Raw genomic sequence first — 22416 nt, 5'->3', positions numbered from 1 at the left:
AACCATTTTTTAAACGTGATCATCGTTTTAATTTGACTCCAATCTTGCCCACTTGCTATCAGAAACAACAGAGATAATTGCCCAAGACCGCACAGCCGGGAAACGGCAGGATTCAAAATCTATTCATCTTTCTCACTCTTGTGTTGAACAAGATAATCCTGGGAAAGGCTTAGCCCAACCTGGCATAGATGGGGTAAGCACTGGTTAAATCACCCCCTCACCGTGGAAAGGACCTAGTGCCCAGGTGGGAATAAAAGTTACTGGAAACCCAAGTCCTCGTGGCCAGTAATTGGGTCACAAATGAGCATCCTCTTGTCCCTACGTTTAAAAAATATATATCCACTTGGAATTTGGGTGGAGGACACCTGGAGGCCTAGCTCAGGTTCCCTGGGGCCGTTAGAACAGACCAAGGTGGCCATGCAGAACAGTTAGGGTGGGGGGAGAGGGCAGGCATAGCTAAGGTTCAGGGTTTCCCCAGCTGCCCAGAACAAGTTCGAGCCCGCAGAGATTCAGCTCTTCGCCTTGGCAGCACTTTCGGAATTGTTGTCTGTTATCTTTCTGCCCTACAGCAGGCACCATCATGTTCCGAGTTCTTAGTGTCCGGCACTAAGCATGACCAGGGTGGACATCCAGGATATGGCAAGTCTGGCTAAGCCCCCTGAGCCCTTCTGGTCTGACTTGAGCACCTCCTTGAGAAGTCTCCTTCCCTGATACACTGTTGTTTCCATGCCATCCACCATGAATCCCCACAGCTTTGAATTGCAGACTTAAAAATATTTGCTGAGCCTGGCCAGTGTGGCTCAGTGGGCTGAGCATAGTCCTGTGGGCTCACCAATCCCTTGTCAGGGCACATACACCTTTCCGACCTTCCCTTTAGGTGCTCCTCCTCTCCATGTTCACTGTACCTAGGTGGACCTCTCAGCCCCTAGACCAGTGGTTCTCAACCATCTGGCCCTTTAAATACAGCTCCTCATGTTGTGGTGACCCCCAACCATAAAATTATTTTCGTTGCTACTTCATAACTGTAATGTTGCTACTGTTATGAATCGTAATGTAAATATCTTAAATGCAAGATGGCGACCCCTGTGAAAGGGTCATTCGACCGCCAAAGGGGTCGCGACCCACAGGTTGAGAACCACTGCCCTAGACCAAATGGTTCCCGGACCAAAGGAGCCAGTCCTGATCCATCTCACTGTGGCATCGCCTAGCAGGGCTTGGCATCCGACTAAGCACTGGCAACATCTGTCGAAGGCATCATGGTTAAGAGGTATACCTCTAGAGTAGACAGGTCCTGGTTGGGATCCCAGCTACTCGAGACCTTGGGTAAATTCCTCTCAATTAGTTTGCTGGTCGGAAGAATGTCCGGCTGAGAAGTCCAGAAGTGAGGTTCGAACGACCTGGTTGTCAGGAATAGCCATTATACACTCAACCCAGGGGGAGGAGCACAACAGGCCTTTTAATAAAAGGTATCTGGCATCTGAGCTCTGTAAGGAGGAGGCGAAGTTACAGTGGGTTTTTTCTTCTCTGCCCCAATCTAATGTCCTCTACCCACAAGTCACCTAGAAAACAGCCTAAAGCACGAATGAAGTACTAATACTTTATTTCAGGGGTCCTCAAACTTTTTAAACAGGGGGCCAGTTCACTGTCCCTCAGACCGTTGGAGGGCCGGACTATAGTTTAAAAAAATAACTATGAACAAATTCCTATGCACACTGCACGTATCTTATTTTGAAGTAAAAAAACAAAGTGGGAACAAATACAATATTTGTATTTGCATGTGGCCCGCGGGCCGTAGTTTGAGGACCCCTGCAGTTTATTTGGATGGTGTAAACCCAGGGCACTGAGAGGGAGAAAAGCAAGACGGGGGAGAAGGGAGGCAAAGCAAGGCGCCAGCAGGTGGGTGCTGCTTCACGACAAGCCTTGAAACACAGCGGGTGTGCTCACTGGCTGCTCGGGACATCTCCCCACTGGCTGGACTGTCCGGAGACACAGTGTCTTGCAGCAATTCGGGGAAGGGAGGGAAGAAGAGGGGATTTATCTGCCTTGTCTCTCCCAACTCCCATTAGTCAAATGTGACCCAAGAGGATGAGCTCCCCCAGGGTTCTGTGTTGCTAGTGGCTACTTGAAATGCCAGACCCCATGCCCTGTGGTGGGGCATTCCATCCAACTCTGGAAGTGGTGGGAGGAAACAAACTCTGGGCATGTGGCTGGTGAGTTCTGGACAGAATCTGAATCAAGACATAAGATGTGTCCCAAACAGTCCACTAGTATTTTTTTCACTTCCTAGAAGACCTTTGCCAAGGTCTCATGGCTAGTAAGCAGCATATTCAGGATTTGAACATAGCCTGACACTGGAAACTGTGGAAGACCAAGATACGAACTTTGGATTTTTTAAAAAAATATATTTTTTTATTGATTTTTTTACAGACAGGAAGGGAGTGGGATGGAGAGTTAGAAACTTCAATCAGCTGCTTCCTTCACACCCCCAACTGGGGATGTGCCCGCAACTAAGGTACATGCCCTTGACCGGAATCGAACCTGGGACCTTTCAGTCCACAGGTCGACACTCCACCCACTGAGCCAGATCGGTTAGGGCAGCTCCATATTTTCTAGTTGTTTACCCCCCCACTCCTTTTTCTTTCTTTCTTTCTTTTTTTTTTTTTGCCTACCTAACACTTTATTGCTTTCATTCATTTTTCTGTTTTTCATTAAATGGAATGGGAATAATGAGCTCTACCCACTGAGCCAAACCGGTTAGGGCAGAACCTTGGGATTTTTTATAGCAAAGGAGAGTCACTGAAGAGTTTCAAGTTGGGGAGTGGCATAAAGAGCTTTTTAGTAAAGTTCCCAATCTCTACTTGCTTCATCTTTCCATATAGCTAAACTCAGCAACAGTAGGTGGCCCCCAAGAGGTAAGGGCATCCAACACAGTTTTTGAAGAGTCCCTGATGGGGTCCAGCTCACATGGGCTTCACTCAACACTGCCTCACAATCTTTCTCAGTCTGCAAATAAGCCTGTACCTACTCAGGAGGCTAGCTGGTCAGAGGCAAGCAGGGTCTGGGTGGAGAAGCCAAAATGAAGGGAAGAGGAGGTTGACCTAAAGACCAGGAGCAGGAGGACCAGCTCTCTCTTCATCGTTGGCCTGTGGATTGGGGGATCCTGGCACCCGTCAATGAGTCCTTTGGTGTTGCCTGAGGTGGTCAGATCTCATGAACCCTCGGCCACACAGATCACATGTGTGTGGCCTGTATTTGGTGTGTATCCGCACATGTCGTCCAAGCTCATCGGAACGGAAGAAAGACCGCGTACAACCTTCCCACTGACATTTATAGGGCCTCTCACCTGTGTGTTTGCGTTGGTGACTCAGGAGGTGGGAGTGCTTGGTGTAAGCTTTCCCACAGTTCTCATACTGGCAGCAGTAAGGCTTTAAAATCTGGGATCCGGTCCTGTAAGCCCTTTCTGAGGCCCCACCACTCTGCTCTGCTCTTTGTGGCGCAGGTATAGGCTGCTCGGGTAGGAAGGGGTCTTCGTGGGGGGCTGGCTGGCTAACAAAAGAGTCCTGGGATTGTAAAGTCAGCAATGATGGGGAGCCATCTGGGGGCATTCCACAGTTGTGCGGATCTCTAGGGGGTAACATCTGAGCCAAAGAGGGGAACCCAGCCTGGCCCCCAGCAGAAGGCACAGGGGCAGGCGATAACATTTCAGGTGTTAAAAAGTCTCTATTAGAAGATACTATAGGGTGGCCAGTGACTGGTGGCCCACTGGGGGGCGTGCTCAGATTCCCACTGAGGTTCATGGCCATCCCGGGAATATTGGGCTCTCCAAAGGACATCATCTGGTACCCGTTGAAAATCATCGTTCCTGGTTGAGAGGGAGACATTCTCTGACAGTAAATCATTGGGGAAGGAGGGAGAGTCACTTGGGGGCAATGGTTCACACTGTGCTCAGTCAGCAGCACACTGACCAGTGGGCCCATTTCCTCTGCATTCTGCCTGGGCTCCTGAGCAGAATCCAAGGGCATCCTCTGGAGCCGTGGACTCGGAAGGAGGGGTTGACTGCCTGATGGCTGATGGTTCCGAGAGGCGTGCCCTCCACTGCTTTCGGGTGATGGAGACATGCTGGAGACGCACATCGACTTCCCACAGTATCCCCTGCCACCTGGCGCGGGGCTGCCGGCCACGGGTGCACTAGCGCCATCTCCGCCTGGGGTCGGGGCACCGCGGGGCTGTGTGCGGGGCCGGGCCACGTCAGAGCTGAGCTGAGCCGCGCTGCCCGGCGTCGCAGGTCGCGTGTCGCGCACAGTAGACATACTCAGTCCTTATTTATATCACCTGTAGTGATTCACCATTACATTGCTTAAAATATAATGTGTTCAATAAACACCTTCTTAATAAATTAATATCCCAGACCATTGTATACCCGCAGGCCTACTTTCATCAACCTCATAACTTTGTTACTGCCTGTTTCTAATCTGACTCTGTTCTTTCAGATAGTCTATACTTTTCCAGAGTGATTTGATGAGTCGCAGCTTGAAGGACTCTTTCAGCATTAACACAAAGTGGATTCTATCGATATACTTAAGAGTCTTCTTATTCTGAGGAACTATATTGACTGCACTTTGTACCATTCTGACCTGACAAAAAGAATGTAAAACTATAGTAAGTAAAATACAGATACCTGTTCATGCCCTTACTGTGGTTATGGAGTGGGAAAGGAATTGTGAAATTACAGAGATACTCAAATTGGTTCTAAACCTGATTGCAAGCTATTTGACCACGCCTCCCATGGAAAATGTCCCTATCCTTTCACGATTTATGCATTACTATGCTTGTACCCTCTATGTTGACATCATTAATAATAGAACACCTGCAAAATTCCAATTTCAAATCCCTACCTTCCCCTTTTCTTCTCAGTCTAGCTGGATTAATTCACAATTTTTTTTTCATGATCAATCACTAGTTTCATCTTCCAAGTTAACTTCCAAGTCCAGGACCTATGTTTCATTATTAAAATTATTCACTTGCAAAAATCCCGACTTTTATTAAACATCTCCTCCCCTTCTTGCTCACTCAACTAAACTGCAATTCTAAATAATCTAATGCTCTTCTAACACTACACCTGTCTCTGGAAGTTTAACTGTGCTGTGAAAATTATACAGTCATGTTAGATGGCCTGCCTTTCAATTCATAACCACAAGTCTCAAATCGGTATGCAACACTGTCCAGACAAGTCCATTATATTTCCATAATAAGTGAAAATTCCCATTCCCAGGACACATTTCGTCTTTCCTCAAATCTCTCACAATCCCTAGCGATTCTCAAATGGTGATGTCACCTGATGTTTATTTAACCAATACAGAAACAAAAATAAAGTATTTAATCTTTCTGTAAGCAAACTTACACCTATTTAATTTGGTAGATTTCTCCATTCTGTTTCTCCTCAGACATTATGACCAGGCATGCGTGGTCCTACTAAAGGCCAATTCTGCACTTGTGATCTACATCCTACCCCTCTTTGTCTTCCTAAGTATTTTAGTCTTTCTTCACCTTCACTTTTTTCTCTCACATCAACATTTTTTTCTGCTATAGTGAATTATTACACCAATGCATTCTGGTAAATGGTGTAAAAATCCATTTTTATTAAAAAAGAGATCCCTTTTATGCTACATTGCATTTCAGCATTTGTCTCTTTTTTTCATACCTTTTTACAGAATAACTTAAAAGCTATAGTTTCTATCTCCTCATTCTCATCTGTTTTCTTTCAAATCCTCTGTGAGCAAGCTTTTGTCCTCTCTACTTTGCTGAAATTGCTCTTATTAAGTTCACAAGTGATCTCCATGCTTCTCAGCAGAATTCAACACAATGGACAACAACATTGTTCCTGATTTATTATTATTTTTTTGACTTCTTTTCCTTTCTCTTTTGGGCTCTTTCTCTGCTCCTACCCAATATTTCAAAATTGAAGTACCCTAGAAATTGGTTTTAAGCTCTGATATTTAAAACTCTATTTTATTATTATATCTTAAATTCTATTATATTATTTCTCTAAAAATTTTTCCTATATAATCTCAACCAGTTACGTTGCTTGAAATGTTATGAATTGAGCAATGAGTTCCAAACATATGTCCATGTCCCTAACTTTTCCCCTGAGCTCCAAATTTATAAATCCGACTGTCACTTGAGTGACTAATAGGCATCTCAAATTAAGTCTAAAATAGAACTTTCTGATTTGTGTCTCCCTCCCCACAACATGATTTTACATCAATCTCCCTCTATCTCAGTAAAGGGCATTATCATTCACTCAACTGCTTAAGTCAAAAGAACCCTGTAGTCATTCTTAATACCTTTTCCTTTTCCTCCCCTCCACACATCCATGCACACCAGTGTTAAATCGTGTCAGGAGTACCTCCAACATACACACAAAATTTGATCACTTGTAAAATTTAATGGCTGACTTAGAGGATAGTGTTTATTTTTGTTTTATTATTATATAAAATAGTGTCTATATTGCTTACTCTGTACTGGATACTATTACTCTTAACAATTCATGTATATTAACTCAATACTTACAGCAACCTTATTGAATTAGTTACTATTATTGTCCCTATTTTATATATGGAAAAAAAGAAACCTGAGGCACTAAGTAGATAGAAGACTTTCTCAAGGTTTCAAAGCTACTAGGTAACAGAGCTAGAATTCCCATCTAGACTGTCTCTGTGTTCAAGATTTTAAATAGTGACTTCATCAGATATGAGTTTCAGAAACTCCTTATGACAGCACTAAAAATAGACTGATTTTAGGTAGAGGGACTGTGATATGCAAAGGAAAAATGAAGACGGAGATATGAGCTAGGGCAGTGGTCGGCAAACTCATTAGTCAACAGAGCCAAATATCAACAGTACAACGATCAAAATTTCTTTTGAGAGCCAAATTTGTTAAACTTAAACCATATAGGTAGGTACATTGTTATTAACTTAATTAGGGTACTCCTAAGGCTTAGGAAGAGCCACACTCAAGGGGCCAAAGAGCCGCATGTGGCTCGTGAGCCGCAGTTTGCCGACCATGGAGCTAGGGGACAATTTAAGTCATAAAGACAAAATTTTGAATTTAGGCAGTGCCGTCGGAGATGAGAGAAGTGCAGAGATGGAATCAAAAGGACACAATGACTGACTAATAATATGGTCCTGAATTGTCCTGACATTCTTGATAGAATAACAAGAGAAAAAAAAAATCAAATGATTGACAAAATTTCCATCAAGAGTCGAGAGATAATACTTGACTTCACTTGGTTTTCAGAATTATTAAAATTCCATCTCTCATGTCCTCTAAAAATAGGTTGATATCTTACCCCTAGGGTTTCATTTCTTTGAGTCTGATTAAATCTGAAAAGCACATCTAAAACTGTCTTTGCATTCAGATTTATGTTGACCTGATCTAAAAAGAAACACAGACAGTAAATGGCATGGCATTTTGCAGTATTCACTATTAATATATGGTACATGCTATCTAAATACAAGAATTTAAAATAGACAAGCGTATCATTTTCAATCAAGTTTGGTTGTTTAATCTTTTAGATTAATATTTTAAAGGGATAAGAACCCATATCATAAATTATATCATCCTGTGTAAAATTATGACAAGATGATAAATTACTCATGATTATGTATTTTGTTGCAGGATAACATTGTTCTTGCTATATTCCTTTAGTTAAGCATTTTGAAAAGTGTTCTTTTGGTTTCCATGTATGACAACTTTATATACAAACTAGAGGTCCAATGCATGGGATTTGTGCACTGGTGGGGGACATGGCCTGCAGGGATCGGCCCACTGTGAGAGCACCATTCATCCTGGTCAGCCGAGTGGTGCTCCCACTGTGGGAGTGCACTGACCACCAGAGGGAAGCTCCCGCATTGAGCGTCTGCCCCCTGGTGGTCAGTGCGCATCATAGCGACTCGTCAACGGTCGTTCTGGTCATTTGCCATTTGGTCGCTGGGCTTTTATTATATAGGATGCTTCTTCCATGGATACAGCTAATACCAGCGATATTGACTCTTGAATTAAAATAATTCAGATATAATGAAAAAAACGAGAAAAGCACTTCTAGCTCACAACAATCATAGCATCATTATTTTTATTAAATTTGTTAAATTTTATGCACATTTTTAGTTCTTAAAGCAATAGTACTTATCAGTAGCTCCCACTAATTTTTTAAAAATAGGGAGCATGGTTTTTCTTTAAATAGTCCTTATTATTCTAAGATCCAAAGTCTTTTAAAAATAAATTTTCTTTCATTATAGCAAACCAATAAATTCAGTAATTAAACAGTACAAAATGTTTTATTATTTTTCAATGTATTATATGTAAATTTTTCATGACATCATAATTATTCATGAAATTAAGGTAGTATGACCATAAAATAAAAGTTATCAAAACCTGTGTTCCTGGTGGTACCACTTCATACTCTAGGACCTTAGGTAAATTACTTCATTTTTTTATACTTCAGTTTCATTATATTCCAAATGGAGATAACACTACCCAGTTTATAGGGTTTTTTTAAATGAGTGATATATGTTAAGACATTTAGAATAGTTCCTGGGACATAGAGGGTGTCAAAGGATGGTTAACTACTGTTTGTATATTATCATGAGGATAAATCGCATCTTGTAAAGTGCTTTGCGAAAGTGGACTGTGGATGATATAAAAATAGTTCTTTAAAATAGTGAGTATTTTAAAAAAATAATTATACAAATGTATATTCATGTGTTTCATGAAAAATCACTGTGTTGCTAAATCCAAAGCACTTTTCAGTTTTTGTGGACAGGGATCCTATTGAGGGCAATTTGAAAAAAGCTCTGCAGCAAGGAAGAACAAAGCAATGAAGCATAAAAACACATTTACTCAGGATAATTTAATATTCTACAGTGTTCTAAGAGTGAAAAGTCTACTAGATACAGGTAGACTGACCAGTATCTAGTTCTCAGTGTGAAGTTCTAAAATAGATGAGTAGGGAGCTCGATGCTGGTTAGGAAAGCAAGACAGAAGGAAGTCAGAAAATCAGTGATGTTCCCAGCTAAACTTTCTCAGCCAAGATGAAATACAGAGAATCCGAATACCAGACATGAAGCACCTTGGTTTGAAATAAGCAGAGAAAATATTTGCAATATCCCATTTGCCCGGAAAAGTATAGACTCTTCTGTGTTTAAAATAGATCCGATATGACCAAGTACGATCACTTACCAGTTATAAGTTTAGGAACGTTTCCTCTGGGACATAATTATAATTCCAGAGAAAGCATCAACAGAAGTAAGGTGAAGATGACTACAACGGGCAGTGTCCTTACATAAGAATTGCATATATTCGCCGAAACCGGTTTTGCTCAGTGGATAGAGCGTCGGCCTGCAGACTGAAAGGTCCCAGGTCTGATTCCGGTCAAGGGCATGTACATGGGTTGTGGGCACATCTCCAGTAGGAGATGTGCAGGAGGCAGCTGATCGATGTTTCTCTCTCATCGATGTTTCTATCTCTCTATCTCTCTCCCTTCCTCTCTGTAAAAAATCAATAAAATATATTTTTAAAAAAAGAATTACATATATTTAATTGTTTTTTCAAAAGGAATTTTATCCAACAGAGGTGGCTGGCAGAGGTGGAAGAGACAGACCCCAAAGTTATCTTTTTTTTCCTGGGTCTTCATTTGTCATACAAAGAACCACAAGAGGAGCAACATAATTCTTCACTATTAGGATTCAGGCAAAAAAAAAAAAAAAAGCCATTATTCCAAGGGAGACAAATAAAAAACATCCTATCTGGAAGAGAAATATAAAACTAGTGTTAGCCCAGAAAGCTACATTGAAACTCCACTGGGGTACAATTAGAAAACTCCTGTTCAACACCAACCACAGATACAAAGTTCAGTTTGAATGATAGAAGAAAAGACCAGAAATGCTGAAAATGCTTTACCCCTGAGGTTTAGGTTTTTAGAGTCTGCCTAAGATAGATGCTGGACTAAAACAGATACTATCTTGCCTAATAAAAAGAACCTAGCATTGACTAAGAAGCAGCACCAGTCTAACACTGAGGGAGGAGTGGGGGTCTAGAGACCCTCATCTTAGCACAAGTTTGAAAGAACTACAGAAAGCTCAAAGTGACTGTGCATGCTGCGAAAAACTCTCTAGCACCACAAACACACATTAAGAACAAAGTAAGAGGCAGCCTACCACTAGAGCAATTTGAGTTATAGTATCAACAATAAACTTATGTCAAATTCTACTGCCTAGAATGACTGTTCTTGATGCCTGATGGAAGAAGAGAAGTACACATTAACGGGCATAAACTATTTTCACCAGATTCTTCTGTTCTTCACTATACAAAACCTGGTACTCCAGCAATTATTGAGACACTTAAACCAAGCAAAAAGTGGTAACCCACTGTCAAAAAATAATCACCAGAACCAAAGTAAAAGTGACCTCAAAGGTTGGAACTATCAGTCTAGGGTTTTGCAATAACTACTATTCCTTTGTTAAATAATTTAGTGGAAAAATTGGACAGCATTCATGAACAGATAGGCAATTTCAGCAGATACTGAAACCATAGAAAAGAGTCCAATGAAAATGTAAGAATTAAATGCATAATATCATTGATGAAGAATTCCTTCAATCCGATTATCAGAAGAATAAGCAAAGCTAAGGATGCAAAAACTTGAATATGTGTCAATAAAAATTTATCTAATATAGAACAAAGAAAGTAAAAATGAAATAGTGTCCCCAGTCTTCATGGAGAGTGGCCGTGGTTTTCTATTTCAACAGAGCTTGGACAAAACCCAGCACTTGCCACCTCAGCCCTGCCACCCAGGCCAGTGCTCTAGAATCCTCAGACAGCCCAAGGCCCTGGCCTCCACTCCAGCACCACTCAGTCGCCTCTCCTTAGCTGCCCACCATGACCACGACCAGGTCCACTCGCAGGTGTGCCAGGACTACCCTCAGGAGTTGGAGGTCGCCATCAACTGCCAGATCAACCTGGAGTGCTACGCTTCTTACGTCTATCTGTCCATGTCTTCCTACTTTGACCATGATGATGTGGCTTTGAAGAACTTTGCCTAGTATTTTCTTTACCAGTCTCAGGAGGAGAGGGAACATGCCAACAAACTGATGAAGCTACAGAACCAACGAGGTGGCCAAGTCTTCCTTCAGGATATCAAGAAACCAGACCGTGACCACTGGGAGAATGGGCTGAATACAGTGGGGTGTGCGTCATACTTGGGAAAAGTGTCAATCAGTCACTACTGGACTTGCACAAACTGGCCACTAACAAAAATGACCCTCATTTGTGTGACTTCATTGAGACTCACTGCCTGAATGAGCAGGTGAAATCCATCAAAGAACGGAGTGACCACGTAAGCAAACTGCACAGATTGGGGGCCCCAGAAACTGGCATGGTAGAGTATCTCTTTGACAAGCACACCCTGGGAGACAGTGATGAGAGCTAAGCCTTAAGCTGGCTTCCCATGACCACAGGGGTGGCTTCCTGGTCACAAAAGCAGTACCCGCATGTTGGAGTTGCCTTTACCTTTTCTATAACTTGTACCAAATCATCCACTCATGTCTTTCATTTGTACCATTCCTTCATAAAAGTAATTTGGTACACCCTCCCCGCCCCCCCCCCAAAGAAATAGTGTCTAATGATCACCAGACAATATTGAACCATTCAAACCTAACATATAGGGTGGGGCAAAAGTTGTGAGCTGGTTTATGGTTGTGAGTACGTAAAAACAGTTTATACTTGTATTATTATTTATTAACTAGAGGCCTGATGCATGAGATTTGTGCAAGAGTAGGCCTTCCTTCCCCCTGCTGCTGGCACCGCCTTCCCTCTGGCACCCGGGGCCCGGGCTTCCCTCCGGCCACCAACAGACACCCGGGATTTGGGCTTCCCTCGCTGCCCCAGCTTCATCCGGAAGGATGTCAGGACTAATTAGCATATTATGCTTTTATTATTATAGATTATTATATTACTTTCCATACAAACAACTGTAAGTTTACTTTTGCCCCATCCTGTATGCATAATTATAACCCCAGAAGATAGAAAAATAAAGCACATTGAATTTTTAATCAGAAGCTATGCAAATTAGATATAAAGGCATAGAAAGCAAAACAAACTTTTAACATAGAATTCTATCCCAGCAAAAATATATTTCAAAATAAAGGCAAAAAAAAATGGTATGGTTTCTCTTCACATCCCAGCCTCCCTGTGAGCACTTCCAGGAAGAGAGGGGATTTCTCAGAAAAGGAGAGAGAAATCCGCTAGAATGGGAGGGCAGTGGCCAGCTGTGGACCTTAGGAGAAATACATAGCCTCTAAATTTTCCAAAAAAAAAAAAAGAAAAGGAAAAAAAGAAAGGCAAAATAAAGACAGAAAAATAAAAGGTGAGGAAAGTTATTCCCAGAAAAAAACAAACTATTTAATAAGGCTCTTCAATTAGATAGAGTAGGACCACAAGACAAAAACTCGAATCTACAAAAATAGAAGAGTGCTTAATAATGGTAAAGTGAAAGCAAATATGGATTACTTTTTAAAAAAATTTCCCTCACTTGAAAAGATGATTGACCACCTAAGGCAAAATAACTGTCTTATGGTGCTTATAACATATGCACACTTCAAATGTGTGACAAACATAGCATAAAAGATAACATGGGGGAGTAGGATATATTCTTGTAAGGTTTAAACACTATGTGAAATGACATTGTTTAAAATTAGATTATGATATATCAATGTTGTATAGTTTGTGTTAATGAAGCTACTATAATTAAAAAAGTAAAACAAAGAAGCTAATAGAAATAATATGGAATAAAAAAATAATCAGTTTTGTTTTAAATAACAAATTAAAAAGAAAAAAGAACAGATGGGGCAAACAGACTAACAATATGATAGTTTTCAATTGAATCATATCAACTGTAGCTTAATATAATAAACTATATAGTTTTTATTATAACAAATACTTTAAACACAAAATAAAAATTAGGTTGGTAGATTAGATTTTAAAAACCAAGAAATCATGTAATGTCTAAAAGAAATCTACTTTCAATATATAAACATAGATATGTCAAAATTAATATGACAGGAAATATGTTCAAATATAAATAATTAGAAGAAAGATGAGCTGCCTACACCAATATCAGAACATGTAGACTTCTTAAAAAATATTATCAGAGATAAAGAGGAAAAATTATGATAAGAGGAGACCAACTCATTAAGAAGATATAACAAATTTATGTGTATATGTACATTTCCTTCAAAACATATGAAGAAACTGATAAAATTGACAGGAAAATAGATACATTTACAATTGCAGTTAGAGACTTCACTTCTTTCTCAGAGACAGGAAAACATTAAGGAAATATAAGGCTTGAACAATACCATCCATCACCATGATCTAATTGAACACTCCAACAGCAGCAGCAGAATACACATTTTCAAGCACTCATGAAACATTCACCAGGTGATCATACTTTAGGACTTTAAAATAAATGTTAACAGACTTAAAGAATACAGCCAACAACAAAACAAAACAAAAAAATCTGGAAAAGTCCCCAAACACTTGAAAATTAAAAACGCACTTCTAAATAACATTGGGTCAAAGAGAAAGAAAGATAATTAGTAAGCATTTTAAATTGGATAACAAATACCTATAAAAATGTGTGAGAAGAAGTTATAGTGTCTAAATGAGAGTTTATACAATAGATGCTTTTATGTGCAAGCATATAAGACAATGATGAAAGACTTGTGTATAGGAAAATATAACGAACTCTCACAATTTGCCAAGAACATAAATACCTAATTTTAAAAAAATGACAAAAACTTGCAGAGACCACTTAGCAAAGACATGATAGCAAATAAGCATGTAAACATAAAGTTACTCTCTATCATTTGTCATCACGGAAATTAAAATTAAAACCATAATGCTATATCACTATACATCTATTAGATTGGTCATAAAAACAACAACAAAATAATAAACCCTGACAATTCTAAGCTTTGGCAAGGATGGGGTATGATTGGGACTCTCAGACATTGTTTTGAGAGTGCAAAATTATACAATCACCTTGGAAAACAGTTTTGCAATATCACATTAAGGTAAACACATGCTATCATATGATCCAGTAATCCCAGCCCTAGGAATATAGTGCTTCTCCAACAGAAAATTTTATCAAGAGACATGAAATGAGACTTTCATACAAAAGCCTATTGGTGAACATTTATATATCTTCATTATAGCAGTGGTTATACAAATGTATTTCTCTGTGATTATATAAGACATACATGTACGTGACTTTTACTCTATGTAAAGGAATTATATACTAAAAAAATAAGAGGAAATGTGAAAATCTAGAAGTAAAGCTAACAGTCCAAATTAGAGGTATCAGCCACATTATGAACAGATTTCTCTTTTAGGGTCCTTTAAATAGTCATCCATTAAAGGGCCAAATAATGTCAGAGGTTGAGTAATGCCCCCTTGGCCACCTACTTTGCTGGTGGCAGAGCCTGGATTTGAACCCAGACTGCCCAATTACAGCATCCCGTATATAGGCTTAGGAACTCAACTGTGGTTCATCTAGAAAACAAACCTAATAGGGTTGTTCTAATGATTATGGTCATTTTTATAGCCAAAGCACCTAGGAAAATGTCTGACTTCTATAAACATTTACGAAATTACAGTATTATTATAAAAAATACTATTATCTATGACCACAATCATCATGTTTAGCTGAATTTGTTAGGAGTGTGATGGGGTAATTAACTCAGGTGTTGCTGATATAAAAAGCAATTTTCTATGCTTAAAAAGTTTACAAGTTAGGGAGAACAGTGCATGAAAATGCTGTGAGTTTTAAAGTGTATTTCTTGATCTTTTTCCCCCAAGCATATACTAAATCTCATAAACAAATCTATGTCTTTTGGAATACAGGCTCCTTTTACATCATCACAGAGTGGGAACAGGTTTGCCTGGTAATGACTGTCAAACATTCCCTGAGGTTAAAAGCTAAAATAACGGCCCTGTAAACCATCAAGCATTATTCTTGCGACTGTCCTGCTAAAATCAGAGGTAGAATTAAGTTTTGAATTATGCTGGCAATGATTCATAATGCTCGTGTTACTGAAAACGCTTTCCCCTGGAATATTTTACAAGGGAGCAGGGCACCAATGGACAGCCCCGCTTTGACTATGGGAGATATAGGACCTGTTGTCCATGTCACACATCCTTGGGTTGTGGCATCTGTGCAAAGAATTAGCTGCACCTCCAGTGAAATAAACCCGTTCATCCATATACAGAGCAAGAACCTTTTGGGCCACAGCTTTATAGCCTCTGGACCTCTGGACCCACAGATACATCACACAGGAGACAGAAAATTTGGCAGAAAATTTGGGACTCTAAAATAGCCTGCAAACTATTTAATTTTAAAAATTCAATAACTGCTATCAAACACACATGATGAAGATGAATGTATCTCCTGCCATTTTCACAGTTTGGCACACCAGAGAATACCTGCAACACAAGGTCACCAGGACAGGGATTGTGTTCACACTTTTGAATTTAAGTCTTGGATAAATAAAATGTCTTCACTCAAAATTGAAACGTGCATTTATGCACAAGAATCATCACAGAATAGAGCTTTGCTTCTGGCTCTGAAGGATTCATAGAAACACAATGCAAATCATGGCTTTGTTACGTAATTGCGTTCTTTTTATATTCAGTATTTTTAGTTAATGTTTACTATTGGTTGTCGCCCTCAGTTCCAGCCTTGCCATATACAGTCTCGCTGTGAAAGTACACAGTGAGTTATTTGTTGTTGTTATTTTGTTTCAACCAAAAAATACATACTACGGCTTCTATAATAAACATTATAACTGTGTTTTGCACAGGAGCATGAAAGGGATGTTTCCAAATAAAAGTTTACTGAAGTTCTGACACCGTGGACAAACTGAATTTCTTTTCTAGGCAAGGCCTTATGTGGAAAACACAAATATATGCCTTGTGTCTGTGGTGAACTTAGTTTCAAAGGAAAGGACATAACCATGATGAGAATTATGTGAGGAAGAATTTTATATAGCATGGATGTGGAATATCTATTCCCTTAACCATCCGACGTTGAAATTTTAATTTCGTTCAGTGGAAATGAGTTGCCAATTGGTCTCACACACGCTGTGACCTGACTCTTCAATTCCTTCTGAGCCCTACATGCACTCCTTAGGAGATTGTGATGGAGAGGTGTCTAAAATATAGCAAATGCATAGACAATGTGAAATATAGTAAGGCCAACAGTTCAGGGGTAAACTTAATAAACGCTATGGAAAATAGTAATCAACTCGTACTCACCGTTTTCAAGGGGAGGAAGCGTGCGCCAGAGGAGGCCACCGAGGGAAGCAGCGAGGTCAGGTCCCACTGGAGGCAGACAGAGGGAGGGACTGTGGGTAATGGCTTTTATCGCAATTTCCCGGGAAGGAACAGGTGAGGCTGGGGAGGGAACAGGTGAGGCCGGTAAGCAGAGTTGAAATGGGCTAGTTTGAATCACTTCAGAGTCTCCACTTGCCTGGTACCTGGCCCTGAGGGTCTTTAGGGGAGGTGTGTAGGGGCCTGGAGTTTAAGAGCCCAATTGGTTGGCAAAGTAGGCCTTGAATTGATAGGTTTGCATTTGAAAATATGCCCCTGGAGGAGGACTTCTCCCAGGAATGGGGGTGGGGTAATGAGGAAAACAGGAGGCCCATGCCATGTGATTCAGGCTTAGGACAGCCTATACTAGTACATGCAGGGCAGACTGCACTCTATCCAGCTTACAGAAGCTAAACACGTGATTCATCTAACGGGGGTGACGTACTGTAATACAACAAGCCTTTGAAATCGGTAGTGGGTGCTGTTGGGGATCCACTCTGACTCCCTTCACAGGGCTGTTGAACCAGTAATAACGCGGGGATCAGCTGCTAAGGGCTCACAGCTTTCTCATCAGGATAATTGCTGAAGCCAGAGGTCTCGACTTTACTGTGGACCAGAGTCACCTGAGAGCTTGTTAAACCACACACTGCTTGACCCCACTCCGCAGTTTCTGATTCCGTAGGTCTAACAAGTTCCCAGGGGTTGCTCATGCTGCTGGTCTGGGGACCCCCGTGGAGAACAATCGCTCTAGACCAGTGGTTCTCAACCTTGGCTGCATATTAGATCACCTGGGAATCTTTTTAAAATCCTGATGTCTGGGCCTCATCCTCCAGAAATTCTGTTTCTTTGTTTCTAATGTTGTGGCCCCACCGCATAACAAATCCCAGGTGATTCTAATGTGTAGCCAAAGTTGACAACCACTGCTCTGGACTGTCAGGAGTCATCTCCCCCAAATATTCCTGGGCAGGATCCCTGCCAGAGCCAATGGCTGGCTGATATGGGGTAAAAGTCCAGCCATCTGGCTTCATATCAAGGACAATTCTGTGTGGCCATTCATTCCCAGAGATCACATGAGATCAGGCGGTGGCTAGGCTTCAGCTGACTCCATGTTTTTTAAAATATGTTTTTATTGATTTCAGAGAGGAAGGGAGAGGGAGAGAGGGATAGAAACATCAGTGATGAGAGAGAATCATTGATCAGCTGCCTCCCACATGCCCTCCACTGGGGGATGGAGCCCACAACCCAGGTATGTGCCCTCACCAGGAATCGAACTGTGACCTCCTGGTTCATAGGTCGATGCTCAACCACTGAACCACACTGGCCAGCAGACTCTACGTTTTTACCAAGGTTCTTCCCCTACCCAATGAGGCTTGCCTCACTTCCTGACAGGGTTCTCCTTAGTAGAACCATTTGCACAAATACGCACTATTTTAAGGAAACCCAACCGGAGAAAATATATTTTTACCAAAACTATCTTTTTTAATACCCAAACTACATCTGAGAATTATTTTACAACTTTAAGTTTGGTTTATCCCCAATATTTTTGTTGATCTTCAAATACAGCAATGGTTTTGAGAGTGGTCAGTACAGTTTAAATGTTCAAAAAGATAGGAAGTATATGTAGTAGTGAAAACAAAAAGTAAAGGTAATTGGGCTCTTTATTTGAAGAGCAGAGGGCAAAAGGGAGATTAGCTAGTTATCTTTGTCAAGAGCATCTGGTGGCTGCTTACTATTGGCCTTGGTCTGACAAAGCCAATGAGAAGGAATGTTTCTGCCTCCTGGTGCCATTGTCTGAAAACAAATTCAGGTTTTGGGAGGGGATGAATTCATCCAGTGATCATCCTGGGCAACATTTTGATCTCTAAAAGATCTCCCCCACAGCTGACTTTTTTTTTCCAATTAATGGAATGTAATTAAATTATATGCATGAATGAATAATTGAGTAACATACATTTAATACTCTAAACATATCAGACACTGGGCTAGCCACTTTCTTGTGCATTATTTAATCCTGGTCGTTAAGAACTCCCAGTAAACAAAAGAAATTCTGTATATTTTAAAAAGATAGGGTAAATACTAGGTACAGAGCACAAACCCATTTCATTATGGATATTTTCTTGTCAATAGTATAAGACTGTTAAGTGATTTTAATGAATATGTGATTATAGAATAATCAGTGTCATGCGTACTACTGATTTTGGCAATATTGCAGAATGTGGGGTTCCTTCTCCATTTATACCAAGCCTTCTCTTTTCTATTCTTTTAATAGAATTCATGACTCTGGAAGGAGAAGGACAAGTATTTTTGACTTGTACTTTCTTACCAGAAGCCTGTACATATGATAGCTTGTGGGGCGCGGCTACAGTGTTTGGACAGGTTCAAGTCTTCGACTGATGAGAAGGCACAGTCCTCTCATTGCCACGTGCAAGTCCCAGCTGGAGGGCAGAGCCTTCCCAGCACAATTATAGCCAACAGCTATAGCTGTAAGCTTGAGCCTGTGGTCTGAACATGTGGCCCCACATGCCTGAGTGATAGAGTTCAGGTGCATGTAATTGAGTGGGACTGAAACCCACGAGAATGTTGTAAACATCTTGATCACGCCCTTACTTTGCCTCATGGCATCTGCTATAAAATGAAGACACGGCTTATGGGCGCTGGCACTGTCCATCAGAGGGGAAGTGTCCCACCGAGACCCAGCTTTCATTCTTTTGTCTGTCTTTTCTAAGCCTTTCATCACCCCCACTCAGGGTCACTGAACCAGGCTGAGCTGGCATGAGTATGCCATGGCCATGCTGGCTTCCCACAATAGTTGAGGTGTAATAGTGTGAAAAATTTGAGTATATGCCTCTTAAATTACTACCAAGGATAGTTTATGTAATGAATTCATGTAATTCATGTGCCAAAAAGAGAGTCTTGGTCTCATCTGTGTCTTTATGGTGCAGCATGTTATAGTGAAAAGAACCCAATATCATGGGTTTGACTTCTGGTTTTCCCACTTATTTTCTGTTTGGTCTAGGTAACACTCCACCGTCAACAAAGTGATGTTTCTAATTTTGGATATATGAATGTGACCCCAAATGTTCTGGATGGTTCTGCTTCCATTGTTCTGTTTAGCTTTGTCTTTATAGACAGATTTTCTGGCTCCTATTTGAACTGATAGGTTTTCTAATAAACATATGTGCCCCAATCTTTAAAATATAAATTTTTTTATGATTATTGGGGGAAAATAAACTATAGGCTATTTTTCTATTTAATTTTATTAGCAAAAATTCATTTTCCCTTTAGATATAAATATGATGTTAAAATGAAATATAAGAAATTCTCCAAGGCACATATTTTTGTTATATTTGCGTTAGTTTTAACTATAATTCCACTTTAAAAGGAAAATAAAGCAGCCTACCTCTTTACTTTTTAACTTCAGGAGCTTATGTGTTGTACACAGAAAGTCTGAGTAACACATGAAAACTAGACTTCAGCATTTGTTTAAAATTTGAAATCAATATGGATTTTGCTTTCATTGTAAGCATGAATAGTGGAGATGAGAAACATCTTTTTTTAAAATTCCGAAGTCCAACTGCATGGCCAGTCAAGTGTGATTGATTGAATATGTCAGAAAGAGTGGCAGCTGATATCCTCCAGACTGCTGACCTTGCATTTCAGAAGACAGATTAAACCAGGCGGTCTCTTCCTAAATTCAAATGGATTGGGGGAAAAAATCTTTGTGCCCTGATCCATTATGGGGCTTGTGCTTAATTGATCTTTGACTCATTACTGCAGCTGAACAATTTGTTTACAAAATGATAAGCTAGGATAATAGGTCATCTCTGGCTTTGAAACAGAATAACTTAACAAACTAAAGTAAACAACTTCTAAGGAAATTATAAAACAGCTCCAATCAAGCAGTAACCTATTCAAGTATCATCACTTAAAAGTCATCGCTGGCAGGAAGGAGTTGCATAAATTGTTATGCCCTGTATCCATCCACCTCGCATGTTTGCTGATAAATTTCAAAATGTTTTGTCTCAGTATGACTTTAAATTATTTAATATCAGCTTGCTAAATGCAAAAACAATTTCTGTATGTCATCAATGTATAATGACAATGACCACACACACTGTGCAACACACTACTGTGGTAAAATAATAAGTTCTTTGCTACTTAAAGTTGCATAAAATCTTTGGATAGCTGTATAATTTAAATCCATTTTCAGTGTCAATTTGCATTATGAAAATCAATTCTTACATGTTTGAAGGTAAACCTCTGTTACAAATTACCATGAAAAAACATTTATTAGTGTTCTTTCATGGCCATGATTTTCCCTCTTTTCCAGCAAATTGAAAGTATTCAATTTCTGTGACAGTTACAAGAATGATTTAAACTTATTTGCTTGGTACAGGAGTGAGTTGTCACTAGATAGGCTTATAATATGAGCATAATATACTCACCACTAAATTATAAAGATTACACTCAATGAGAAACATACAGGTAATATACCATGTGACTTGAGAATGTCCTCCTATTCAAATATCACATGGAGAAACTCATTAACTTGTTTCCTACTATTTTATATTATGGAAGTAATTTTTTTTAAATGAAATCCTCAAGAACTCTTAAGAAGAATGTTCAAATATGTACTAAATAATTAGTATGTGATGGAAAGAGAGAAAGGGGGAGGAGAGAGGGAAAAGGAGAGAGGGAGAGGGAGAGAGAGAGGGAGGGAGAGAGAGAGAGAGAGAGAGAGAGAGAATATGACTGTTACTAACCTGTCTGCATATGTGCTATGTTGTATAGTCATCATATTAAATTTCATTACATCTAAAATAGTGTCAATCAGAAGATACACTATTACTTCATGGGCCAAGATTAAAGAAAATGTCTGACAATTAAACTGTGCCACAGTCCTAAGATGTATCCTGCATTCAGAGATGTAAAATCTAAAGAAGAACACTCATCTTAGGCTAGATAGACTATGATAACTTCTTCCTGTAGATAACACAGCTATGCTCTTCCTATAGCCAGTAGGAATATGAATAAGGAAGGCACTATCCCCTGGTTGTCCTCTTACTTCATTCATGCCTGAAACTCCTATGGGTGCGTCATCATCATCTTCATTATTTCTGACTGATGGAGTGCTCCAAAGTTCAGCCCCCAGACTTCTCGTCTCTGTCTACTCTTACTCCATATTTATCTGACCTGGTCTTTTGCCTTAAACCTCACCTATATGGGAGTGGATCAATATTTAATTTATAAGTTAAATTCCAAACTCTCTCTGACCTATATTCTAACCACCAATGTGATAATTCCAATGGGTGTCTAAATGGCATTTTATAATTCTAACTCTAATACAGAACTCATGGTTGATGTTCCTCATGCCAGTATTACATATGTCCCCCTTTCCCCCTCTTTAATACCCCTCCCTCCTCCTCCCTCCCCCTGCTGCCCCCCTAAGGCCTACTGCATTATTATCTATGTGCATGGGTTATGCATATATGCATATAAGTTCTTTGGTTAAGCTCTTCCTGTCCCTCTCCCTCTCTCTCTCTGAGATTCATCCTAACACTCTTTTATACACACAGAAACAGACACCGATGACAGACAGTTGCATGAGGCCCCCCCTCCCACATATATCCTATGACTCCACTAGACTGTAGGATTCATAATCCATGATTGCTATTGGAACTTTATTTTATCTTATTTTCCACTCTATAGCCAGTGCCTGAAACATTGACTGACATATAGTAGATGCTGAATAAATATTGACAACTGAATGAATAAATGAATCAATGGATGAATGGATAAAACAGGAAAATGCTTTGTGGTGTGTGTGTGTGTGTTTTAAAATTGATTTTAGAGAAAGAGAAATGAAGAGAGATAGAAACATCCTATATAATCCCTACTGGAGATTGAGCCTGAAACCCAGGCATGTGCCGTAACCGGGAAGGAAACCGGAAACCTCTTGGTCCACGGGTCAATGACACTCAACCACGAAGCCACACT

At 40.1% G+C, this 22416-nt stretch overlaps 1 protein-coding gene and 1 pseudogene across 1 annotated transcript; one reads left to right on the top strand and one right to left on the bottom strand.

The window, feature by feature from the left end:
* Nucleotides 1–3098: 3098 nt before the first annotated feature.
* Nucleotides 3099–4133, bottom strand: LOC102756566 (Krueppel-like factor 17). Its single transcript, XM_015558257.1, is given in 1 exon segment — nt 3099–4133. A coding segment is annotated over 1 exon segment (1035 nt).
* Nucleotides 4134–10769: 6636 nt separating this feature from the next.
* Nucleotides 10770–11505, top strand: LOC102760339 (annotated as a pseudogene).
* The last annotated feature ends 10911 nt before the right edge of the window (nt 11506–22416 follow it).

This window comes from Myotis davidii, unplaced genomic scaffold (genome assembly GCF_000327345.1).
Source record: "Myotis davidii unplaced genomic scaffold, ASM32734v1 scaffold187, whole genome shotgun sequence".
Taxonomy (NCBI): Eukaryota; Metazoa; Chordata; class Mammalia; order Chiroptera; family Vespertilionidae; genus Myotis; species Myotis davidii.
The sequence above is the reverse complement of the archived record's forward strand: the minus strand, read 5'-3'. Positions and strand labels throughout refer to the sequence as shown.